The 26,997-nt window shown below is 37.5% G+C and overlaps 2 protein-coding genes across 2 annotated transcripts; both read right to left on the reverse strand.

Annotated features, from left to right (window-relative positions):
* Window positions 1-4,811: 4,811 nt before the first annotated feature.
* Window positions 4,812-6,575, reverse strand: LOC117280494 (uncharacterized). Its single transcript, XM_033660206.2, has 3 exons — window positions 6,260-6,575; window positions 6,037-6,130; window positions 4,812-5,463 (listed from the first exon to the last, which is right to left on the reverse strand). Exons 1-3 carry the CDS (start codon window positions 6,573-6,575, stop codon window positions 4,812-4,814), a joined length of 1,062 nt encoding a protein of 353 aa, XP_033516097.2.
* Window positions 6,576-6,786: 211 nt separating this feature from the next.
* Window positions 6,787-9,657, reverse strand: LOC117280478 (uncharacterized). Its single transcript, XM_070186926.1, has 5 exons — window positions 9,582-9,657; window positions 8,634-9,416; window positions 8,105-8,480; window positions 7,378-7,655; window positions 6,787-7,136 (listed from the first exon to the last, which is right to left on the reverse strand). Exons 1-5 carry the CDS (start codon window positions 9,655-9,657, stop codon window positions 6,787-6,789), a joined length of 1,863 nt encoding a protein of 620 aa, XP_070043027.1.
* Between the last annotated feature and the right edge of the window lie 17,340 nt (window positions 9,658-26,997).

The raw sequence follows: 26,997 nt of genomic DNA on the forward strand, positions 1-26,997 counted from the left end.
ACCAAACCAACAAAGTTGGGTTTTTCAATCTCGATTTTTCTCGGGGTTTTCGGGTTTTCGGATTTTTTCCGGTAAAGTCTTCATAGCATAAAATATGTAACTTGTGCTCCAAATATTTCTTAAGTCCTAGTAAAATATAACTATATAATGTATTTTCCAAGGAACTAACACAATAATATGAGATAAGTCATGGCATTATACACAAAACAGATATAGCTAATTAATAAGCCAGAATAAAAATTAACATAATCTAAAAATACTATATAGGTCATGCTAAAATAAGTATAGCTAATAAGTACTAAAATTAATTACATAACTAAGCACTAAAGAAAAAGATAAACTAAGTTATGCATTTTTATTTATAAACCAATGTAAAACTAAAATAATTATCCAACACTACCGTCATTCTAAGTATTGAATTGAATTTCTTTTGTTAGCATTAGTATTGATTTGAACTTTGTTTGAGTTGCTACATTTATGGGCTTTACAATTTATTTACCATTCAAGAATGTTAAGTCTAAACTTGAAATAAGATGTTAAAAGATAAAACTGTGAAAAAGTTTAAGAAATATTTATAAATTACATTACAATAAATATTTATATGTATAAAATATTTTTAAAAATTATATAAATGTACTATCGGGTTGGTTTGGTTTCGGTTTGACTTTTTTTAGTTAAAACCAAACCAAACCAATTATTGTCGAGTTTTATTTTTCAATATCAAACTATATCGGATTTTTTTTTTCGATTTGATTCGAATTATCGATTTGGTACGATTTATAGGTTTTCTTTTTGCATCCCAACGTAAGACTGTCTAAATTGACCAAACCGAAGCCAAAGAAGCCCTTGACAGTCTTGCGCAAGTATAAAATGAACATTTGCACACACAAAAGGCAAGCCAAAGAAAAACCTGAAGTGAATCAATAACACGCATTAATACTAAACCACAATTTCTTATACTTCTGTAAGCTTTCTTATTTCTATTACGGATAAGCCATTCTTTTATCTTTTTCTGCTTCGACTGCCTCTCATGAATATTACTGACTTGAGTGTTGGAGTGCATTCAAATTCGTTAATTCCACATTCCTTCGTTCTTTTTAGAGTATCATTCTATGTTTTTCTTCTCTTTCCAACCTCCCAAATTCAGATTATCCACTTCTTAAGTTATATATGCCAATAATGTTAAATAAATTTACGTTCTCAATAAATTTCAACATGTGATAGTCAATTATCATTTTTACCAAATTATCAATTAATGCTTAGCATGATATTACCCGTAATTATCAAATATATGACTTTATTGTGTGAATATTTTTACAGATTTAGTGCATAAAACTTAGAAGTTTTTGAAAATTTACAACCATTTTGAAGAATTTGGGAATCCCCAAAGTAGAGAAATCTCACTAGTAGACAATTTAGATTTAGGACAAGCATACAGAAGGGATATATCAAAGTTTTAACAATTATTATGCTAATTTGATAAGCTTCACTGGGAGATTATGATTACGATCAGCCAAAGACGAGTGAATAATACTTCAAATAGAAGTTTATACTGTTGCTACCTTCTCAGAATCAGAGTTCCCCATTTAAGGTTGCAAACAGTCTTAGAAATTTAGTGGAAATTTCCTCTCTTTTTTTTCTTTTTTTTTTGTCGTCGGCAACTTGTCCAATATGGATATACACACATTTAACATGTTAGAATCGAGTTTCTTCTTGTTGGTAGAAGAATACAAAGAGAAAATGCAAGAAGTTTGTCAAGCTAGCAGCGAGTGCTAGCCCATACATCCAGTACTAGATGACAAACAAACCACAAAATAAATGTTGGACAGTAGCTGCACTAACTTGCACGCAACTCGACTATTTCATAAAATATTTTTAAGGCGGATCTACATTGTAGGAAGAGGGGTAACCTGCACCCGAAAACTTGCTAATTTTTTTAAGAAATAGTCAAATATAAATAGAAGCCTCCATCCCAATTTTTATAAGTAGTGATAAATTTATATTGAATGTAATAGTGTCCTCGTGACTGTCGAATCTTGGATCCGCCTTTATAAGTATCTGTTATCTCTCACCAGTATATTTATGCACATGATAACTTTGCCTATCAAAACTTAGACAGATAATGTCACGACCCATTTTCTGAACAAGCCGTGATCGGCACCCGATCACTAAACTTCACCGAGTGAACCATCTGCGCATATCAAATATGTTGTAACTTCAAACTTTATATGCAACAAAGAAATACTTTAGCCAAGTACTTTTATATAATTTAAATATCTAAAATAAACTAACTCCAAAATTTTATTCGTAGTAACCACTGAAATACTGCTAAGTTATTATCAAAAACATCTGAATCTTAACCCACCGATTGTGTCTATGAAACCTCTACTGATACACTAACGCACTGCTCATGACATGAGATTTCCTGGCCAGTTCTCTAAGTAAACAAAGAAATAGCTAAATAATGACGACTCAAAGGTGCACTCCACGAACAAAAGCGGAGCTCACCAATAGCACTGGAAGTGAGGAAAATCCTAACCCGTAACCTGTCCGCCTACAAAATTGGTTCCAACATTGTACCGCAGACCAACGTAGGTTCCCAAAGAGAACGTCAGTACCATCCATTGTACTCAGTGAGTCTCAACGACATGGAATGAAACATTAATAAAATATACATTACGAGCAAAGATTCTAAATGCATGAAAAACATAAAGTTTCTAAGAACAATTCTAAAATAATTGCATAATAGCAGTTTATGAATATTCTACATGAAATTCTTTTCTTTTTCTTTCTTAAAAAAATACTTCACTTTATACTTGGGAGTTCCAACTATCCTGACTTATTTATGTCTTAGTCACCATGTGATCGGCATGGGTTCGATCCCAACCTGATCGAATAGGCCCAATTACGAGGTGCCACTCGTTTCATGGTTCTCAGCGCTCATGTATCATACCTTAGCCTGGCTAAGTAAATTCTCAGCAACGAGACCTTCATCTCGTGTGCTCCCTACTTTGGCACAAGTAGTTTCAGGAAGTCAATGCCTTGATCAGGACCCTCGGCCTGGACGATAACCCCTTCTCAGAATAGAGGATACTCCCAAAAAATTTTTCTTTCTAAAGCTTCTTCTTGTGACTTTTCAAGTCTAAATCTTGTTTGAAAGTGATCTATCAATATTCATAACAATATTCTTGAGTGTATACATAGCATAAGCATGAAATAAAATTACTCAAAGTATTTTTAGAAGTTCTCTCTAACTCTTGATTCCTTAACATGTAAGATCATGTAATAAAGTATAAAAATATGAAAAATAGACGCCTATACTTCTCGAGTAAAATATATTATCTTTAACTAGAATATACTTAGTCAACATGTACTCACTCGTTCTAATTAAACATATGTTGACTCTTTAAAGCATTTTATCGAACACTTTGTGGGCATATTTTTGTGAGTAGAACTACTTTAGTAAAGGGTTATATCCACTCTCCTCAGTTTCTCCTTTCAAGCAACAATGTAAGTTTCAATTCTTGTAATCAACGCAACGATGAAATACTACAACAATAAGTCACCATAAGTATCCAACTTTCCCAAAGTATTAATCTTTTCTCAACTCTAAGAACTTTAGGTTCAACTTCTAAATTTTTAAGTTTTGGGGTAAGGCCTTGTTCTAACAGTTCTTTACTATCTCCAACAACCTTAACCCGTTATAGCCATCCAAAAACCAAAAATCTAACTCGTACTTGATGAGTGTTCTTGAGGTTTTGTAAAACTTTCCTATGAATGCACCCTATTAGGGTGTTATATTCTAGTGTATAATGATGTTATAGCTTACAATTCCATAAAAAGAATTACCTCAATCGTTGCCTAAAGAAGGTCCTGCGGAATAGCTCTCAAAATGACCTGCACGGTGCCTTGTTCTTACTCCTTGAAAAATCTATTTTCTTCTTGTTGTTTTGAATATCTACACGCTGCCTTCTTTTCCAGCCCTTGACCTCTCGTTCTTTTCCTTTTGTTCTTTCAACAGATCCTTCTATAGGCTTTAGGCCCAATTCTTAAGTGTCTTGCTCTTTTGTTTTTTGACTTAACAAGTATTTAATGATGCTCACTTTTAATAATTAATAATATAAAAATATTAATATTCCCCTAATTATATTTCTAATTAGTTTTAAATAGGGAAGTAACTCAAAAGTCAATCACCAGGGGTTAAATCCGTAATAGAAGTATAATATTTATGCACTCAAAATAAGGTTTAAAAAATTAAATTCTATAATTAGAGTGTGTCAAAACTTTTATAGATTTGAGGAGCGTTACAATCTTTCCTTCTTAAAAATATCCGTCCTCAAATGTTGCTAGCACTACTCCCTTCTTAAGTTTTCTTGGCACTACTCACTTTCCCAAGGGACTCAAAATTTTGGCTAACTCTCTAAATTTTCAAAACTTTCAGCAGAGTCTCCCCTGTAAATTGGACTATCCAAAAAATATCCATGTCACCAATACCACAGCTACACTAACAACATTCAAGTATACCATAACAGGCCATTCATAAGCACCATACACAGCTCATAAACTAATTACTCACACTCTGACAAGGAGGTACCACAATAACCAACCAAAAATCTAAAGCACAATACTTTAGCAAAAGTAAATCACTTTAATGAATTAAATGTACTCTGGCATGGTACTAAATTATTTAACTAAATATGCTTTGACAGAAACTAAATTACTTCAACGACTAAGTATAATCTAGTAAGGACATAAGCACTTCCTAACTTGTATTTAATAAATGAAATATAAATGTCAAGCCAAACCTAAGTTCACATACATTGTTCCTCAAATAAATAAGGATACTTCTTCCTTATATCTTTCTCGACCTCCCATGTAGCCTCTTTTGAATCATGATTACTCCACAAAACTTTTACCATTGCTATATCTTTTGTTCTCAACCTTCTTACTTGCATATTGAGAATTTCTATAGGTACATCTTCATAAGTCAAGCCATCTGTAATTTCTATGGCATCAGTAGGTATTATATGCGACTCATCATTAATGTACTTTCTAAGCATAGACACATGAAATACAGGATGAACATAGGACAACTCAATGGGCAACGCTAGTTCATAAGACACTTTCCCCTTATTTTCTATAATCTCATAAGGTCCGATAAATCTAGGACTAAGTTTCCCTTTCTTACCAAACCTCATAACTCCTTTCATTGGTGAAACTTTCAAAAATACTTTGTCACCAACCATGAACTCTAAGTCATGATGCCTCTTGTCAGAATAGGACTTCTGACGACTTTGAGCCATTTTCAGCCTTTCTCTGATTAGCTGAACTTTCTCTAAGGCCTCACAAACAAACTTTGGACCGATCAACGACACCCCTGCTGCTTCAAACCAACCCACTGGAGACCTACATCTTCGCCCGTACAACACTCCATAAAGATCAATACCAATGCTAGACTGATAGCTGTTATTGTAAGCAAATTCTATAAGTGGCGAGTGATCATCCCAATTACCTCCAAAATGCTCACAACATATCTTTGAGAGTCTGAATGGTCCTTTCTACCTGACCGTCAATTTATGGATGGAAATCGGTGCTCAAATTGACCTTGGTACCTAATATTTTTTGAAATACCTGCCAAAAATACGCCGTAACTGACGGCTTCTGTCAGATATGATTGAAACGAGAGTACCATGCAATCAGACTATTTCTTTGATGTACAACTACGCATACTGCTCTACGAAATCTGTCATCTTTACTGGTAGGAAATGTGCGAACTTTGTCAGTCGGTCTACAATAACCCAAATTGAATCATGCTTACGGTATGTGCGAGACTGACCTACAACGAAATCCATATTAATCATCTCTTATTTCCACTGTGGTATCTCTATATCCTGAGCTAGGCCACCAGGCCTCTGATGCTCTGTTTTGACTTGCTGGCAATTCAAACATTTGGCCCCTTACTTCGTCATCCCTTTCCACCAATACAACTCTTTTAAGTCCAGATACATTTTGGTAGCACCTGGGTAGATAGAGTACCTCGAGATATGAGCTTCTTCCATTATGGCCTTTCTAAGACCATCTACATCAGACACACATAACCGATTATTCAATTTCAAAACTCCATCACTTCCTAGAGTGAAAGCAGTGATATTTTTGTTTATGACTCATTCTTTTAACTTCACTAAGCACAGATCTTTGTCTTGCTTAGCCTTAACATGCGCAACAAGAGAGGATTGCACTAAGTCATAAGCAGTTATACCTCCTTCTTCGATCTCATCCAATCTAATTCTATCGCTTTCCAATTTTTGAATTTCTCGACCCAAAGTTCGCCTTTGTACTACAAGATGGGCCAGGACATCCATTGACTTCCTACTAAGTGCATCTGCTACCACATTAGCTTTGTCGAGGTGATAAAGGATATTGATGTCATAATCCTTCAATAGCTCGAGCCACTTTCTTTGTCTCAAATTTAATTCTTTCTGCTTGAAAATGTATTGGAGGCTTTTGTGATTTATAAACACTTCAGAATGCTCGCCATAAAGGTAGTGTCGCCACATCTTTAATGCAAGAACCATTGTTGCAAGCTCCAAGTCGTGTGTGGGGTAGTTCTTTTCATGATTCTTTAACTACCTGGAAGCATAAGCAATAACTTTTCAATTTTGCATCGGAACACAACCAAGACCAATTTTGGAGGCATCACAATATACTGTGAACCCACCCGAACATGTTGGTAAGGTTAACACAGGTGCAATGGTCAACCTCTTCTTTAACTCTTGAAAACTCTGCTCACTTGTCTGACCAGTGGAACTTAACTGCTTTCTGGGTCAACTTAGTTAATGGAGCTGCAAGTGAGGAAAATCCCTCTACAAATTTTCTATAATAGCCAGCTAACCCAAAGAAACTCCTCATTTCGGTTGGCATTGTCAGCCTTGGACAGTTCTTGGCTGCTTCTGTCTTCTGAGGGTCTACTTTTATGCCTTCACTAGATACCACGTGGCCTAAGAATTCCACTGACTGCAATAAGAACTCAAATTTTGAAAACTTGGCATAAAGCTCATTTTTCTTCAAGGTTTGCAAGGCTATCCTGAGGTGTTCGGCATACTCATCCTTGATCTTAGAGTATACCAAAATATCGTCTATAAACACGATAATAAAGGTATCAAGGAATGGATTTGAAAACTCTATTCATGAGGTCCATGAATGCAGTTGGAGCATTTGTCAACCCGAAGGACATCACTAGAAATTCATAGTGCCTGTAACGAGTTCTAAAGGTTGTTTTAGATATATCCTCTTCTCTCATTCTCAACTGGTGGTACCCCGACCTCAAGTCTATCTTTGAAAAGGACTTTGCACCCTGAAGTTGGTCAAATAAATCACCAATTCTTGGCAATGGGTACTTGTTCTTAATGGTAACTTTATTCAATTGCCGATAGTCGGCGCACATTCTGAGAGACCCATCATTCTTCTTGACAAACATGACCAGGGAACCCCACGGTGAAATACTCTGCCTGATGAAGCCCTTGTCAATAAGGTATTTCAACTGTTCTCTCAATTCATTAAGTTCTAGTGGAGCCATCCTATAAGAAGGTATAGATATGGGCTGAGTGTCTGGCATGAGATCGATGCCAAGGTCTATGATTCTTTCAGGAGGAAGTCTGGGAAGGAGATCTGGGAAAACTTCTAGAAATTATCTAACAACTGGCACAGACTGAACAACTAGTGGTTCTGATTCTGGACTAATGATGTGAGCCAAATAGGCGAGACACCCCTTACCGATCATTCGTTGTGCCTTAAGGAAAGAAATAAACTTACCTACAAGCGATGCTGAACTACACTTCCACTCTAAGACTTCTTCATTTGGAAATTAGAACCTGACTCTCTTGGCACGACAATCTAACATGGCATAGCAGGAAGACAACCAATCCATACCCATGATCACATCGAAATCCACTATATCTAACTCTATGAGATCGGCCTCGGTGCTGCGACCTTGGACTGAAACTATACAACCTCTATAGACTTGTTGTTTTTACTGACTCGCCAACTGGAGTAGATACTAGGAGTAGATACTAGGAGTGGCTCACGAAGCTGTTCAAGTTCTAACCTGAGGTTAATTGAAAAGTATGGAGTCACGTACGAAAACGTTGAACTTGGATCAATTATGGCATAATCATTATATGAGCAGACTAGAAGTATATATGTAATAACTTCTGCAGATGCCTCTGCATTCTGACGATCAAGTGTAGCACACAAACAAGGTTGTCCCCCTCCATGAGTAACTCGATCTGCACCTCTGCCTGCTCCATGCCCAGCCTGATTATGAGAACCACGAGCATGAGGTAGTGCAACTATAATAGCTGAGGAACTAGAAGGACGAGTTGATCCCCCACTGAAATTACGTCGCAACTTTGGGCAGTTGGCCTTTATATGACCAATGTCTCCGCAATGATAGCAGCTGTGAAACCCGAGCTTGCACTGACCTGAATGTTGTCGCTTACATGTACCACAAAGAAATTGTTGTTGTGAATGTTACTCAACATGACTCTGGCAATGTGAGGAAGATGTCCTAAAATTCTGATTCTGGCGAGACTAGTTTCCATAACTCTGAGTACGTCTGAAGGAAGACCCACAACCTGACTGTTGACTGGACTGAGCTGGTGCTAATGACTCTTTATTGTAGGAACCCCTTCCACCTCCGCTGGATGTGCCATTAAACCCGCCCGTTGTCTGGGATTTCATGTTATGCTCTTTTTCTTCTCTCCTTTGTTGTCTGTCTTTTTCTAAGTGCTTGGAGAATCCCATAACAAAGGAGAAAGCTATCATTCCTACCGCTGCAGCTGATGTCGTATCCTTAATGTGGTAAGCCAAACCACCAATAAACCTGGGAATCTTTGCTTTTTCTGTCTTAAACATGTGAGGAGCATGTTTAGCCAAACTTATGAATTTCATGTAGTACTCTTGCACACTTTTATTCCCTTGCTTGAGTTGCTCGAATTCTGTAGCCTTAGCTTCCCTGTCCTCTTCTGGTATAAAATTAGCCATGAAGGCCTCTTCAAATTCTTCCCAAGTAGGCGGACCATCATCTTCATCTCTTTCCTTTTCCCACATCTCAAACCAAGCGCCAGCCACATCTCTAAGCTGGTAGGCAGCCAGCTCCATAGCTTCATCATTAAATGCCTTCATCGCTCGGAGGGATTTCTTGACACCCTCCAACCACAACATTGGATATTCATCAACTATAGTACCACGAAATAATGGAGGACTCATCTTTAAAAATTCATTCACTCTTAAGGACTCAGAATTGTTCTGTCTATTTAATTGAGGTGGAATCTCATCTCTTATCTCGTTCTGGTTGGCCATGAAGGCTTTAAACATCTCCATAGCACTGTTGGCAACATTAAACATCTGACCCACATCTGGAGATATAGTTGTCTGAGCCGGAACTGCTGTTGTGGGTGGCACTAGATCCTGAGGTACTTGTTCATCATGCTCCACCCCTTCTTCGTGCTCAACCCGAGGTACTTGAACGCCCTTTGTGGATTTACCCTTCCTTTTCTAAGTTGAATCCTTCTTAGTTCTACCTTGAGCCACAATAGTAACAATAGTTTCTTGAGCAGCATCCTGAGTGTCGGTGTCAGAATTGCGGTTACGAGCCATTTATGCGAGCTCCCCAACTCAAAATATGACCAAATGAACAAACCTTCGATATTAAATATTTTTTTTCCAGCAGTTCTGCCTCGTTTCGTATGCCAAACGATCCCTAAATTGACTTTTGATGCCTCCAATGGATTCCTTGTGACATTTCAGTAAAGTTAGACTTTTAAATTACTCCATTTGACCTTATAATGAAGGAGATATGTTGGTTTCCATATTTGAAAATAGTGCAGATTGTTAAATACGAAGCAGTGGCAATTGCGTAATTAATCTGGAAAAAAATCTAGCAACCCAATTCTTAGTAAAATGACCATAAACTCCTCATACGATGTCCAAATTCGACGATTCTTTTTACTATGGCTCCGCAATTACGATACATATTTAATACTTCAATCAAACAGAAATTGGAGCTCATTTGCTTAATGTGGTACCATTTATACTTGAAAAACGACGTCGAAACATAAAAAAAACGAGCGCAACACAACCCAAACCTATCCGAAACTCACCCGAGCCCCTCGGGACCTGGTATGAACATACCAACAAGTATTATTACATAACACGGACCTACTCGAGGCCTCAAATCATGCATAACAACATCGAAACGACGAATCGCACCTCAAATCAAATTTAATGAATTTTTGACTTCCAAAAACTCCCGCCGAAACATATTAAATCAACTCGGGATGAATTCAAATTTTTCACACAAGTACCAAATGACATAACAAAGCTATTCCAATTTCCGAAATCACAATCGGAATCCGATATCCTCAAAGTCAACTCTCGATCAAACTTATGAACTTTTCAAACCTTCAAATTTTAACTTTCGCCAATTAGCACCGAAACTTTCTAGAAATATCCAAATGAAAATCCGGGCATACGCCCGGGGTCTAAAATCACCTTCTGTACCTAACGGAACCATCAAATCTCCAATCCGAGGTCAAACACTGAAAAAGTCAAACTTGGTAAACTCTTCCAACTCTAAAACTTTAATCATGAAATTCATTCTTCCAAATCAATTCCGAATTACCTGAAAAACTAGAACCGCCGATACAGACAAGTCGTAATACATCATACGAAGCTACTCATGCCCTCAAACAACCGAGCGAAGTGCAAATGCTCAAAACAACTGGTCGAGTCGTTACATTCTCCCCCACTTAAACATACGTTCGTCCTCGAACGTGCCAAGAGTAGTTCCAAGGCCATCAAACTGCTATGAAACCTTACCATGCACATACCCAGGGGTGATCCCACATCACTCTAATCCATATAAGCTTGCCAACATAACATAAATGAAGATCATTACTCCAACCTTAGACTGTAAACCTTAGAATCCAATTTCCACATCCAGAATTCCTTACAATACCCGAATATTGCACCTACACTATATATAAGTGTGAACAAGTTGTATCGAGCCACAACCATAACTCAAGATGTAATCACATGATGTAGCTGCTCAAAACACACCTAATTTCGGTAATGAACCTCATATCAAACAAAACCTCATTCTAAAACCTTCATACACTATCGATGATGAAAGAAACATGCAGAAACTCTTAATCACTTATCATATCAACAACTCATGGAGCCCTCTCTCGTCCAATCAGAACCAAGTCAAATCCTAAGCCGACTTCCGATATTATTCCTCTATACATACTGTAATCAAATCCAATAGTAACCATTTCAGGCCCAAAGAATTCATCTCATCAAATACAAGCTACTCTACTGACATGCCACCCAATACTACCTAGAGATGCAAACCGTCCAATCTATGCACCAATACGCAATAAATCAAATGCACTCAAAAATGAAAAATGACTCAAATGAGAGAACCATTCTGCAAGCTCAACAATTACCACCACAACGCAATGCTAAGAACCCATCACACACAGTAGAACCAAAACACACGAATCTATCACAAGGGATCATATCCCATCATAACCCAGCTGCAACAAACATTGATCCATATGAAATACCTCGAGCCCCAATGCTCAAAATCTACAACCATAAGCAATTTGACACTAAGTACACAAGTGCATGACCATAACTAGGGAGAAGCAATTAACGCAATATACCACAGCTCGGAAAGACCATAACCAAGGCGCAATAAACCATTCCACACCCCAATCAACATCTCGCTCGAATTGCGCTATAAGGTCCACACAGAATCGCATCATGTGTGCAAAAAACCAATAAATCATAACCCCTCGTAGCATAGAAGAGTAACTCATAGAACATATCCGAACACTAACAAGCTTCACTCTAACCGAATGTCGCACTCCTCAACACAAACAGTTCTGAGTCAACAAATTCGACCCGATGTAGAATACACATCCTTTGTGGGCCTACCAATGGGACCTCAAATCAACTCCGGTCATCCACAAATATATAAATAACCCTCCGAAAGTCCACAATGACTGAACGATAACACATACTATCATCTGGCTAGCATTGGCCACATTTTCACAGTCCACAACTACGAAACAATCTGCTTCTGAGAACTCTTAGTCTCCAAATCCATAGAAAACACAAACCACCATATCTGATCCCACCTCCACCACCTGAATGTCTAACACATCTCCCATACACGATCATCCCACGAAGAATACTTTGATAATTCTTCCATGTCACATAGAAAAATTTGAATGTCAGCAGCCGATCAACCCGGCGAGTACCACAATACCAATGAAGCATCCATAAGTCAAAACTCAGTGCGTCTTATGAGATATGCACCCTTCTCAAGCAATACCAGGTAGTTATAGCATTCATCTAAACATCAAAAACCGTCCATGATGTCTAAGAATTTATGATCTTCCCTTTAAAACTAAACCATGACCTTGCACATACAAACCTCAATCCCACAGGACACACCACATCTATCATGCCATCATATAAAAAGCATGAGAATCTCATAATCAACTCTGAGTCACCAACAAAATATATACCCGATCAGTCAGAAACCTTCCATTTGATCCCATCTAAGAGAAAATCATAATACGCAACATGCTCCTCACGCCGGTAGGAAATATCCATCTCCAGATGTGGTAGAAATCATCGAGAACTCTTTGAAACCCATTTGTACATAACCAAGTCATCGGAACTGAATCTCTCTAACTCAACCAAGTCACACAGGTCACCAAACCCAAGAGTATTGCCACAAAACACCTGTAGAGACTCACCACATCATAAGTACCCAAAGAACCGATCATATCCATTACTGTGCTGATCTAACCTACTATCAAGTTGTCATATTTCTCCGAGTTTCTTCTGAATTGCCTTCAAGTTGATACTTCTCCTCACCATAATACCACGATCCTAAGCCAAAACTCACCCCCGAGATCCTAGAATAAAACCACATCGCCCTAAGGCCCATAAGTCATCGTATTCCCTCTTAAGAACCCCAAAAGTACCACAACCAAGACACCCACCCTCAAGAGGTATTTTGTGAATCTAAAGTCGTTTCCTTCACCTTCCTGATACCGAAATGTAGAATCCATAATGATATAGAAATACCGTGAGTCTCGACACCATCTAATGTAAATCTCAGATTCTAGCCATATGCAAATTCAAAAAATTCTCAATTGCCACATATAAATCTTGAACTCATTAGAGCCATCTCGAGATTCATCCACTCTGCTCAAATCTCAGTTGCCCCACCCAAGCAGGCCGACGACATGTGCCCCATTAGCACAACAACACCAAAGAAGTAACCCCGCCTTAACGCAATCAGTAAATCCCTACTCCATGCACACTACATCCATCACGAATAACAAACTCAAATCATTCCATGATTCCCATATACCCATAAAGAGTAATACATCATGCATCCAGAAATTTTCTTACTTAAGTCATCCTCAAAACCAGCATCTGCAAGCCATAACCAATCCACAAGTATGCCTCAGACCGAAACCCATACAACACATAACCGTATAATCAATTCGTCGATAGAGTACTCCCCCACTTAGCTCAAAACCATGGAATAAAACATCTGATAACTTACAATAACCACACCCCATTACTGCCATAATACCGCAGTGAGATTCAACTAAATCCTTCATAAACTCATGTAACATAAACCACATAATACCTCAAATCACCTTCTAAGCTTGCATTCATCTTTGTGACAGTAATGACAACTTTCGCAACCAATCCAAACTTAAATCAAAACACCTATACTTAATGGTAGAAAAGAAAGCCTCCACACAACATCATAAGGATCACACCTCCGTAGACCACCCCGTAGGAGATAACCCACCTGCTTAGCCTCAAACTGACATCTCTCTATACCCTTTTACAGTCACAACTACTATGCAATAACTTAATCTTCCTGATTCAGAACTCATCAACAAGACATGAGAATCTAATTCGGTCCACAATTAAACAACATGAAAGATCTTTCAACACACTCATAACTCGAGATTGTACGTCACATCAAGACAGAAATCAAGCACCCAATAGTCATTTTAGATCTCAAGCAAACTCTTCTCAACACATTCAAACCATCCGAACATATCCCACAGTCACATCATACTTATCATATAGCCATCCAATCACTCATCGATCCATAAATTTCACTAATAGGGACACTGCCGGACTTATAAGCCCAAGAGCACATGCTCATACAACTGAAATCCTCATGCTCAAGCTATAGTCAAAACCCGGCCTCAAGTCCTCCAGACTGTCCCATTATCAGCACACAAAATTCACATCTTGCACATCATCCATGGAATCACAAGCCGTCGATGCACAACGGATACTGAGTGCTCACAAGCGCATACGAATGCGTGGAAGGAATTCAAAGAGTTATGCTTCAAGCTGAATCAATGTCGCACGATAAGGAAAGAAAGATGGGAAGTTTATCCTAAATGCCATGTAGCCCCTCGAAGATAGGTATGAATGTCATCTTACCAATCCGCAAGAATCTACTAGACACTTTCTCATGACTCGTAGAACCTATAAACCTAGAGCTTAGATACCAACTTGTCACGACCCAAAATCCAACTAGTCGTGATGGCACCTAACCCAACCCGCTAGGTAAGCCAATTAACAACTATCCAAATTTAATGAAATTTATCAAGAAAAGAAATGATAATACAATTGCTTTTATATAAGAATTTCCCAAGGACTGGTAGTACAAATCATGAGCTTCTAAGATTTAGAATTTACAAAGCTGGTATAAAATAAATACGTCATCTGTTTGAAAAATACATGAACAGATTAAATATTCTAAAGCTACCAAGGATAAGAGGTAGCTGCAACCGGAACACAGGTACACCTTTAAATCCAGCTCCCGTCATACATAGCAACATCAACATCCAACATTTGTACGAAAGGTGCAGAAGTGTAGTATGAGTACAACCGACCCCATGTACTCAATAAGTAACAAACCTAACCTTAGGTTGAAAGTAGTGACAAGATGGGAGAAGAGTCAGAATCCAACTCCAATAACCAGCGACAGTTCATAACAATATAAATAAGATGGTACAAGAAATAATTCAGAGATATAATGCGCAACTCATTCACCATTACTGCAAATAGGCATGCTTTTCAAGTATAACAGTAAATCCCAAATCTTTCACCGAAAATACCAAAAATATGAGTAAGTTTGAAAACTGTGATTTTTTTCAAAAACTTCCAACAACAGGTAAGACGTTTCATTATTAAATGGCATGAGGAAAGTACATCTCTATGCCTACATGTCAATGTATATATGCCAACTGTAATACAATGCAGTGATGAAAACATATATATACTTTCGGTGAATCAATACACTCAGTCCTCCCAATCACTCATATCCTCAAAATCACTCAATCCTCCCAGTCACTCGGAACTCGCACTCAGTAGGTACCTGTGCTCACTGGGGGTGTGTACAGACTCCAGAGGGGCTCATTCATCCCAAGCTCTATAATAAGCCAATCATGGCGTAAATCAATAATATCTGCTACAACGTGCAGCCCGCTCCCATCATAAATCAATAATACTTGTTGCATCGTGCTGCCCGATCCCATAAATATCCTCATAATCTGGTCCTCGACCTCGCTCAGTCATCAATCTCTCCAATCTCTCGGGCTCATAATGTCATGAAAATCAGCCCAAAAATAATGATGTGATGTATCAGTAAATGGTAACAAAAACTGAGATATGATATGCATATGAATGCGTACCACTGAGTATGTAATTGCAATGTAAGCAAATAATTCAATAGCAAAAATGACCTCAATGGGTCCCAATAGAATAAGCATGTAGCCTAGACATAGTTTCTAACATGGATCATAACTCAATGGCTCTAGTACATAGAGATTTCATAGTTACAGATAAGATCAGGTAACTACACAATACCACAGAAATAATGGAGTCACAATTCACAAGGTGTACGCCCACACGTCCGTGCGTGTGCGTCACGCCCACACCTAGCATGTGCGTCACCTCAACACCAACCACGTATATTCAGGGTTCATACCCTCAGCACCAAGTTTAGACGTGTTACTTACCTCGAATAAGCCAAATCCAATAACAAAGCAAGCCAAACGATGCTCTAAAATGCTACCCCGCACGTACCGACCTCAGAACGGTTCGAAACTAGCCAAAAGCAACTCAAAAATATCAAATAATTCCTAAGAAAACAATTCCAAATGATAAAGGTCGAATCTTTAATCAAAACCCCAAAGTCAACCAAAAAGTCAAACCCGAGCTCGCACCTCGGAATCCGATAAAACTCTCAAAATCCAAAAACCCACTCAATCACGAGTCCAACCATACTAATTTCACTCGAATCCGACTCCGAATCGATGTTCAAAACTCAAAATTCACTCTATGAAACTTTGGACACCCCCCCCCCCTCCAAATTTTCTCTTTAAAATTTACAATCCAATTACCAAACACGAAGATAGATTCACGAAATATAACCAAAACCGAATAGATAACACTTATTCCAATCCATATGGTGAAAATTACCTAAAATATTGCCTAAATCCGAGCTCCCCAACTCAAAATATGATCAAATGAACAAACCTTCAATATTAAATATTTTTTCCCAGTTGTTATGCCTCGTTTCGTATGACAAACTATCCCTAAATTGACTTTTGATGCCTCCAATGGATTCCTTGTGAAATTTCAGTGAAGTTAGACTTTTGAATCACCCCATTTAACCTTATAATGAAGGAGATATGTTGGTTTCAATATTTGAAAATAGTGCAGATTTTTAAATACGAAGTCAGTGGCAATTGTGTAATTAATCTAAAAAATCTAGCAACACAATTCTTAGTAAAATGAACATAAACTCCTCATACGATGTCCAAATTCGACGATTCTTTTTGCTATGGCTCCGCAATTACGATACGAATCTAATGCTTTAATAAAACATAAATTGGAGCTCATGTGCTTAATGTGGTACCATTTATGCTTGAAGAAACGACGTCGAAACATAAAATAAACGAGCGCAACATAACCCAAACCTATCTGAAACTCACCCGAGCCCCTCGGGAGCCGGTCAGAACATACCAACAAGTCTTATAACATAACACGGACTTACTCGAGGCCTCAATTCATGCATAACAACATCGAAACAACGAATCGCACCTCAAATCAAATTTAATAAATTTTTGACTTCCAAAAACTCGCGCCGAAACATATCCAATCAACTAGGAATGAACTCAAATTTTACATACAAGTCTCGAATGACATAACGAAGCTATTCCAATTCCCGAAATCAGAATTCGAATCCGATATCCTTAAAGTCAACTCTCGGTCAAACTTATGAACTTTTCAAACCTTCAAATTTCCAACTTTCGCCAATTAGCGCCGAAACCTTCTAGAAATATCCAAATGCAAATCCAGGCATACGCCCGGGGTCCAAAATCACCTTCCGTACCTAACGGAATCATCAAATCTCTAATTCGAGGTCAAATACTAAAAAGTCAAACTTGGTAAACTCTTCCAACTTTAAATCTTCAATCATGAAATTCATTATTCCAAATCAATTCTGAATTACTTGAAACACCATAACCGTCAATACAGACAAGTCGTATACTTTCTCAAGTCCAAATGTATTACGACTTATCTGTATCGACGGTTATGGTTTTTTAAGTAATTCGGAATTGATTTGGAATAATGAATTTCATGATTGAAGCTTTAAAGTTGGAAGAGTTGACCAAGTTTGACTTTTTAGTATTTGACCTCGGATTAGAGATTTGATGGTTCCGTTAGGTTCGAAAAATGATTTTTGACCCGGGGCGTATTCCCAGATATGCATTTGGATATTTCTAGAAGGTTTCAGTGCTAATTGGCGATAGTTGGAAATTTTAAGGTTTGAAATGTTCATACGTTTGACCGAGAGTTGACTTTAAGGATATCAGATTCGAATTGTGATTTCGGAAATTGGAATAGCTTCGTTATGTCATTCGGGACTTGTATGCAAAATTGGAGTGCTCACCCAGCTTCTGCAGCCGCACACTTCATGTGTGGACCGCACTTCGCAACAACCTGCGGCCGCAGATGATATTCTGCGGTCCACACTTCTGAGATTTTGTGCTTGCTTTTATCTATGAATTCAGATTACTTCTTCTTGAGTTAGAAACTACTTATGGGATGGGAAAAGTGTCACGAACAAATCCCCACTAGTAGCATGGGACCTAGTCTGCCAAACGAAAAGAGAGGGTGGATTAGGTATACAAGACTGTTTGATGTGGAATGAAGTAGCATTGGCAAAGTATGTATAGAACCTAGAGCAAGAAAGTGATTCTTTATGGGTTAAATGGGTAAATAACATATACATAAAGGGCAAGGACTGGTGGCAATACAAACCACCACAGGATAGTGCATAGTAATGGAAGAAAATATGTGATATCAAAATAGCTTTTGCTCTAGGGGTTGAACAAAAAAGGTGGAAGGGGCAATCAAATGTGTACACAGTAAATGAAGGATACCAATGCAGAAGAGGTGTCACGACCCAAAATTTCACCACAGGCGTCTTTATGGCACTTAGTCTCTAAGACTAGGTAAGCCGATTACAATTTCATTTTGAGCTTTTTTTTTTAAACATATAATTTAATACAAGTTTCAAAACCAACAACGAAAATAATTATAACTACCTCCAAAGACTGGTAATACAGAGTCACGAACTCTAACTGAATACATGCAATGATCTCAAGGATCGAATATACAATATTGTTCGAATAAGAGTTCATAGTACAATATAATGGAAAGACTCCAAGGGACTGCAACGACCAAGCAGTCCTACCTTGAATCCTTGCGATCACACTCTAATCTCTATCCAAATCCGATATATCCAATACCTGGCTCTGCACAAAAATATGCAGAAGTATAGTATGAGTACACAGTCAGTACCCAGTAAGTATCAAGACTATCCCTGGTGGACTAGTGACGAGGTACAGTCAAGACACTTACTAGTCAAATAACGTGTGCAATATAGCATACAAAAATAATAGAAAATAAATAACAGTGATGGCAACAATAATCAACTTGTGACATAAATAGAAAGGCAACAAGAACACCATAAATATTGCTCAAACGAATAATAAACACAAGTACAGCCAATTAATCAAGTCCTTCAAAATATACATCTTTTATCTATAAGTTTTTCAAATAAAAATCTTTAGAATGTAATCCATACAATTAAATATATCCCGAATATGCTTCCTTCAAATAAATATCTTACGAATATAATTCTTTCAAGTAAATATCTTTTGAATATAATTCTTTCAAGTAAATACCTTTCGAATATAATTCTTTCAAGTAAAAGTCACCATGTGATACGTCATTTAAGTTTTCTGGTGTGAGAAATATATTCAAGATATCACATCAAATGGCACGGTAATACCTTCGTGCATTTATCTCATTAAATTCATAACTTTCCTGGTGTGAGGAATATATTCAACTTATCATATCGAATGGCACGGTAATACCTTCGTGCACTTGTCTCATTCTCACCCGATATATATATATATATGTAGATCAAATCAATTGGCACGGCAACACCCTTCGTGCATTTATCTCTTTCTCACCGAGCATACATATAACAGTACCAACTAGGTGGGAGAATGTCAATAACAATAAAAGAAATAAAGTGGGAGGCACACAGGAAGCAACAACGACTACAAGTCACATAGAAAACACAGGTGCACAATAACAACTCAAGATAAAGGCATGAATGTATACACGACAAAAATATATCACAATAAAATGTATGTCTCTTGTCCTCGCCTACACGGAAATACCCTTCGTGCAATGAACATATGATAATATAAAAATAATGGGACGACATCACCCTTCGAGCTTTTACTCTCATCCTCACATGATAATGTTTATGAATTGGCACGACATTATCCTTCGTGCATATTAATGTATATGAATGGCATGACATCACCCTTCGTGCTTTATACCTTTCCTCACATGACTATATAACTGAAATGGCACGGCATCATCCTTCGTGATTTACACTCTCCCTCTCATGATAATGTATATGAAATGGCACGGCGTCACCCTTCGTGCTTTACACTCTTCCTTACCAAGCACATGTATATCATTAACAAGCAAGGTAGGAAGCATAAATAACATCAAGGAGAGTATTTAAACGACAATACAATACAACAATTCATATCACAATGTGCCCACAGGACACAACCAACTCCAAAGATACAACAAAATCAATTAATTTCACAACAAATAGCCCAAGACTCCACATAACGTATATAAAACCTCAAGAAATATTTGATAAATATATATTAATGCCTCATTTTAAACTTATTTAATAATTATTTACAGATAAGGAATCCATAATGAATTTATTTCCAAGAAATGTCAACCCAACTAACCACGGTATTTCACATAAAAATCAAAGTGGCAATCACACCAAATTATCATATAAAAACAGTCTCGGCAAACAAGGAATGAGGGATGACAAATAAAAGATTTAATAAGTGCCAATAATTTTTAATTTAATACATAAAGGCGTCTACGAATTTTAACCGAAATAATTTGCACATATAAACCAAGTACGTAATCGTCACCTCCCGTACATGGTTTTCAATTACACAATTTCCACATAAGACTCAATGCCTAAGGGGTCATTTTTCCCACTCAAGGTTAGGAAAGATACTTACCTTTTTGAAGTTAGGTCGATATTCCAAAATAGCCATCTTGCTTGAATTTACCTCCGGACATCTCAAATCTATCCAAATTAATTGTATAACTTCATTAAAATTCATCGAAAATAATTCCGGATAATAAAATGTCGACTTAAAATTTCACATTAAAAGTCAATCAAAATTCAACGCGGGGCCCGCCTCTCGAAACCCGACATAATTTTCACGAAATCTGAACACCCATTCTGATACGAGTTCAACTATACCAATTTTATCAAATTACGATAATAACTCGATCTCCAAATCATAAATTTTCGTTCTTGAAAAGTCTTACTAATTTCTCCAATTTCTTCCATTTGATTCACTAGTAATTGATGAAAATAACCATGGAATCATAAAGTATAATCACTTTTGGTTAGAGAACACTTATCCAAATCCATATGGCGAAAATCGCCTAAAAAATCGCTTCAATCCGAGCTCCAAAGCTCCAAATATGTTAAAATGGCCTAAACCCCCATTTTAAGAATCTGTCCAGGCAAGTCTCATTTGACATTTGAGACTTATAAATCGCATTTGACACCTGCAATTTTCCTCTACTCCAGAAAAATAGCAGTCTTTCCCGATCCGGAAATAGGCATAACTCTCTCATATGATGTCCGAATGATGAATGGTTTGCTCATTTGATGAATGGTTTTCTTGAAACTAGACACCAAGAGCTACAACTTTCATGTTTTGTTCATATTCCAATTTCTTATAGATGGCGAGATATAAGCTCCCAAAGTCACCCATATGCAGCAGAAATTTCTTCTTCGCGATTTCAAAACTCTTCCCAAACAACCTGTATTGTATCAACCATAACATGTTTTACCCAACTCCAACTACCAAACAGTTTAAATTTATGAAAACTAGATACAAAGGGATACAACTTTTATTTTTGAATCATCGTCACATTTCTTATAGATTAAGAGATGTAAGCTTCCAAAGTCAGCCTTGTGCAGCAGAAATGTCTGCGATGCACACTGCTAGGCAAAATAACTGCAGTACCAGGCTTCTATTAATTGATCATAACTTTCTGTACAAATATCTAAATGATACATGGTTTATATTTCTGGAAACTAGACGCAAAGGACTACAACTTTTATTTTTGGATCATCTCCAAATTCCTTACCAATTACGAGATATAAGCTTCCAAAATCATCCCTGTGCAGCAGATATTTCTGCGATGCACACTGCTGTGGCCAAAAACCAGCAGTTAAAAATGGCCTAGAAATGGTCTGAAACCACTCCGAAACTCACCCGAGCCCCTCGGGACCCCGTCCGAACATACCAACAAGTCTCAAAACATATTATGGACTTAGTCGAGGCCTCAAATCACATCAAAAAATACCAAAACAACGAATCACACCTGGAATTGAACTTATGAGTTTATGAAAATTTCCAAATTCTATATCTTATACCGAAATGTATCAAATCAATACGGAATGACTTCAAATTTTGCATGCAAGTCATAAATGACATAATGGAGCTGTTCTAATTTCCAGAATTGAATTTTGACCCCGAAATCAAAAAAGTCAACTCCCGGTTAAACTTTCCAAACATCTTCTATTTTCCAACTTTTGCCAAAATGCGCTGAATTTTCCTACGGACTTCCAAATCCAAATTCGGAATTACGCCTAAGTCCGAAATTACCATATAAAACTATTGGAATCATCAAAATTCTATTCCGGAGTCGTTTGCTCAAAAGTCAAATCTCCGGTCAAACTTTAGAAATTCAAGCTTTACAAATGAGAATTGTTCTTTCAATTAAATCCTGAATCTTTCGAAAACCAACTCGACCATACACGCGTGTCATAACACATATTACGAAGTTACTCGGGACCTTAAGTAGCTGAACAGAACGTTAATTCTCAAAACGACAAGTCGGGTCGTTACATTCTCCCCCTCTTTAAACATACATTCGTCCTCGAGCATGCCAAGAATTATTCTGAGGACATTAAATTACTGAGTGTACTATTGCACACCTACTCGCGGTGAGTCCACGTCACCAAAATTTTAACATGGTCCGACAACACTATCTCAGTTGAGATTATTTCATTTATCCACATTTATATACTTTAAAACCATTTTCTTACCCTCCAAACATTTTTTTTAAAAAGCTTGATTTTCACATCAGCACACAGTATTAGTCTCAACCGGATATAGCAACTCGTGCCTACGCACACATCATACGTATGCCTTTAACCATATCTCTGGTCATAATAGATGTTCATAATTAATTCCAGCATCGTCAATTAACCTCATATTAACCAAAACCTCGTTTCGAATTTTTACAACACTGACAGCAAAACGTGAGGCATGAAAACCTCATAACTATTTACCCGACTTAACGAGTCATATTAACGCCACCTGGGCACTCACCTTGTGGGCTAAAACTCAATAATTACAGCACGAATATGGTTAAATATGCACAGAAAAAAAATACAAGAATTATCAAATAAGCCTAACAGACATAACTCACTATATGTGCTATAATGCAAAACAAATTCACAAGGGAGAATTTAAAACATATGAATTTAACCACAAATATCTCATCTCGATATAACTTCCATTGCGGCACGTAGCCCGGTTTAAACATATCAATTCACATTAAAACGTGAGGATCCCATCCTCAGCTCTGAATCACAAGTATTATGCACATCGTGCCAAGTGATTTTTTTTTCATTTCTTTTTCCTTCTTTTAAATAAATCTCGACAAACAATTTCACAACACATAATGAGCCTCCATAGAAGTAGGGCATTAAATTCATAATTGTTAACCAAACTATCTCGAATTTATATCAAAACCCATTGTACCGAGTAATAGAAAGTCACGTTTGGACTCATAGCCCTCAATAGTGTACAAAACAAAAATGATAGACATGGGCTAACACCATCAAATCTCCCAGCAGGGATAAACACGTGAGTGGAGTAGAAATTTACAAACTCACTGTATAAGGAGCATGATAGGAGATCTCACCTCAATAATCGGGATTGAATCAAAATAAGAATAGTGCCCCTTTATTATTAATTAAATCATACCTATAACGACACCATATGGTGTAGAGGCCTCAACCATACCATAGCAATTATATCAATGGGCTGGGCCTCCCCATCTAGGGCGCCCTCTACCCGCCTATCCTCCACCCCTAACTGGTTGTGCATGTGGGGTAGTAACTAGAGTAGAGCCTATAGCCTGAGTGTTCTAATGAAATCCACATCTCCAAAGTCTGGAACAATCTTTCATGATGTGCGTAGTATCACCACACTCATAACAACCCCGCTGCGGGAACGGCTGCTCATACTGAGTTTGTGCTGGATAACTAGAATAACTACTATAAGAACCCTGTGCCGGTGGTGCACTAAAAGTATTAACTGGAACACTATGAGTACTCTAAATTGCAAACTGGATTGACCGACTGCCCGAGCCTCTGCCATGATGAGTGCTAGATACAGAGTAGAATCCATTGAATCCTCCAGAATTTTGAGACCGCTTGGCTTCCTTAGACTCCCTTTCCTCGATCCTAACACGTTCTAACATTCTCGCAATCTCTACTACTTGCTGAAATGGAGTATCAGACTGCAATTCTAGAGCCATGCATATTTTATGATCATAATCGAGCCCCTCAATGAATCTTCAAACTCGCTTTCTGATTGTAGGAATCAAAATAGGTGCATGACGGGCTAACGCACTGAACTTGATGGCATATTCTGACACCGTCATGGTGCCTGACGCAACTATTCAAACTCTGTGCGCCACGTATCCTAGAGAGTCTGGGGAACAAAATCTTTCAAAAACATCTCTAGAAATTGAGCCCAAGTTGGTGGTGTCACATCGACTGGTCTACCCTTTTCATAAGCTTTCCACTATAGATACGCTGATCCTGACATCTGAAATGTAGTAAAGGCAACTCTGCTTACTTCTACAATACCCATGGTGCAGAGAATATAGTGACACTTTTCTAGAAATCCCTGGGCATCCTCGGTAGTTATGCCACTAAAGGTAGGCGAACTATACCTCTTAAATCTCTCAAGTCTCTTTTGTTCTTCTTCTGATTCCTCTGGCCTGACCTTAGGCTGAACCGAAATAACAGGCTGGACCGGTACTATACTCGGAACCTGACCAATGTTAACCTGTTGCTCTAGAGTATGGTCGGTAGGAGTATGAACTCATCCCCCAATCTGTGAAATATTTGGTGAAACAGAGATCAATCTCGCCTGGGTCAATGTACAAAACATGTTCAAGAATTGTGCTAAAGTCTCATGAAGTCCGGGGGTAACAACAGGTGATTATGGTACTTGTCCCCCAACCGGAGCTACTGGCGGCTCCTAAACTGTTGTTCTGACAGGTGCTCTAGCTGTGGCACGTGCCATTCCTCGCCCTCTACCTCGACCTCTACTTTGGCCCCGGCCTCTCGCGGCCCTAACAGAATGCGCAGGTATCTGCTCACCTGACCCTGTAGCACGTGTCCTCACCATCTATGAGAGATTATTGATACAAAGGCTCAAACTCCAAAATCAACAAATTTCGCACGACAGGAATGAAATAAGTGGAAATTTTCTAACAGTTCTGTAGCCACTCGAAGACAAGTACATACGTCTTCATACCGATCCGCAAGACTCTACTAGATTCGTTCGTGACTCGTATAACCAATGAACCTAGAGCTTTGATACCAACTTGTCACGACCGAAAATTTCACCACAGACGTCTTGATGGCACTTATTCTCTACGACTAGGTAAGCCGATTACAATTTCATTTCGAGCTTTTTTTTTTAAACATATAATTTAATACAAGTGTCGAAACCAACAGTGAAAATAATTATAACAACCTCCCAAGACTAGTAATACATAGTCATGAACTCTAACTGAATACATGCAATGATCTCAAGGATCGAATATACAATATTGTTCGAATAAGAGTTCATAGTACAATATAATGGAAAGACTCCAAGGGACTGCAATGACCAAGCAGTCCTACCTTGAATCCTTGCGATCACACTCTAATCTCTATCCAAATCCGATATATCCAATACCTGGCTCTGCACAAAAATATGCAGAAGTGTAGTATGAGTACACAGTCAGTACCCAGTAAGTATCAAGACTATCCCTGATGGACTAGTGATGAGGTACAGTCAAGACACTCACTAGTCAAATAACCTGTGCAATATAGCATACGAAAATAATATAAAATAAATAACAGTGATGGCAACAATAATCAACTTGTGACATAAACAGAAAGGCAACAAGAACACCATAAATATTGCTCAAACGAATAATAAACACAAGTACAGCTAATTAATCAAGTCCTTCAAAATATACATCTTTTATCTATAAGTTTTTCAAATAAAAATCTTTAGAATGTAATCCGTACAATTAAATATATCCCAAATATGCTTCCTTCAAATAAATATCTTACGAATATAATTCTTTCAAATAAATATCTTTCAAATATAATTTTTCAAGTAAATATCTTTCGAATATAATTCTTTCAAGTAAATACCTTTCGAATATAATTCTTTCAAGTAAAATTCACCATGTGACACCTCATTTAACTTTTCCGGTGTGAGAAATATATTCAAGATATCATATAAAATGGCACGGTAACACCTTCGTGCATTTATCTCATTAAATTCATAACTTTCCTGGTGTGGGGAATATATCCAACATATAACATCGAATGGCACGGTAATACCTTCGTGCACTTGTCTCATTCTCACCCGATATATATATATATATATATATATATATATATATATATATATATATATATATATATATATATATATATATATATATATATATATATATATATATATATATATATATATATATATATATATATATGTAGATCAAATCAATTGGCACGGCAACACCCTTCGTACATTTATTTCTTTCTCACCGAGCATACATATAACAATACCAACTAGGTGGAAGAATGCCAATAACAATAAAAGAAATAAAGTGTGAGGCACACAGGAAGCAACAACGACTACAAGTCACATAGAAAATATAGGTGCACAATAACAGCTCAAGATAAAGGCATGAATGTATACACAATGAAAATATATCACAATATAATGTATGTCTTTTGTCCTCGCCTGCACGAAAACACCCTTCGTGCCATGAACATATGATAATATAAAAAATAATGGCATGGCATTACCCTTCGTGCTTTTACTCTCATCCTCTCATGATAATGTATATGCA

Source organism: Nicotiana tomentosiformis, chromosome 10 (genome assembly GCF_000390325.3).
Source record: "Nicotiana tomentosiformis chromosome 10, ASM39032v3, whole genome shotgun sequence".
Classification (NCBI taxonomy): domain Eukaryota; kingdom Viridiplantae; phylum Streptophyta; class Magnoliopsida; order Solanales; family Solanaceae; genus Nicotiana; species Nicotiana tomentosiformis.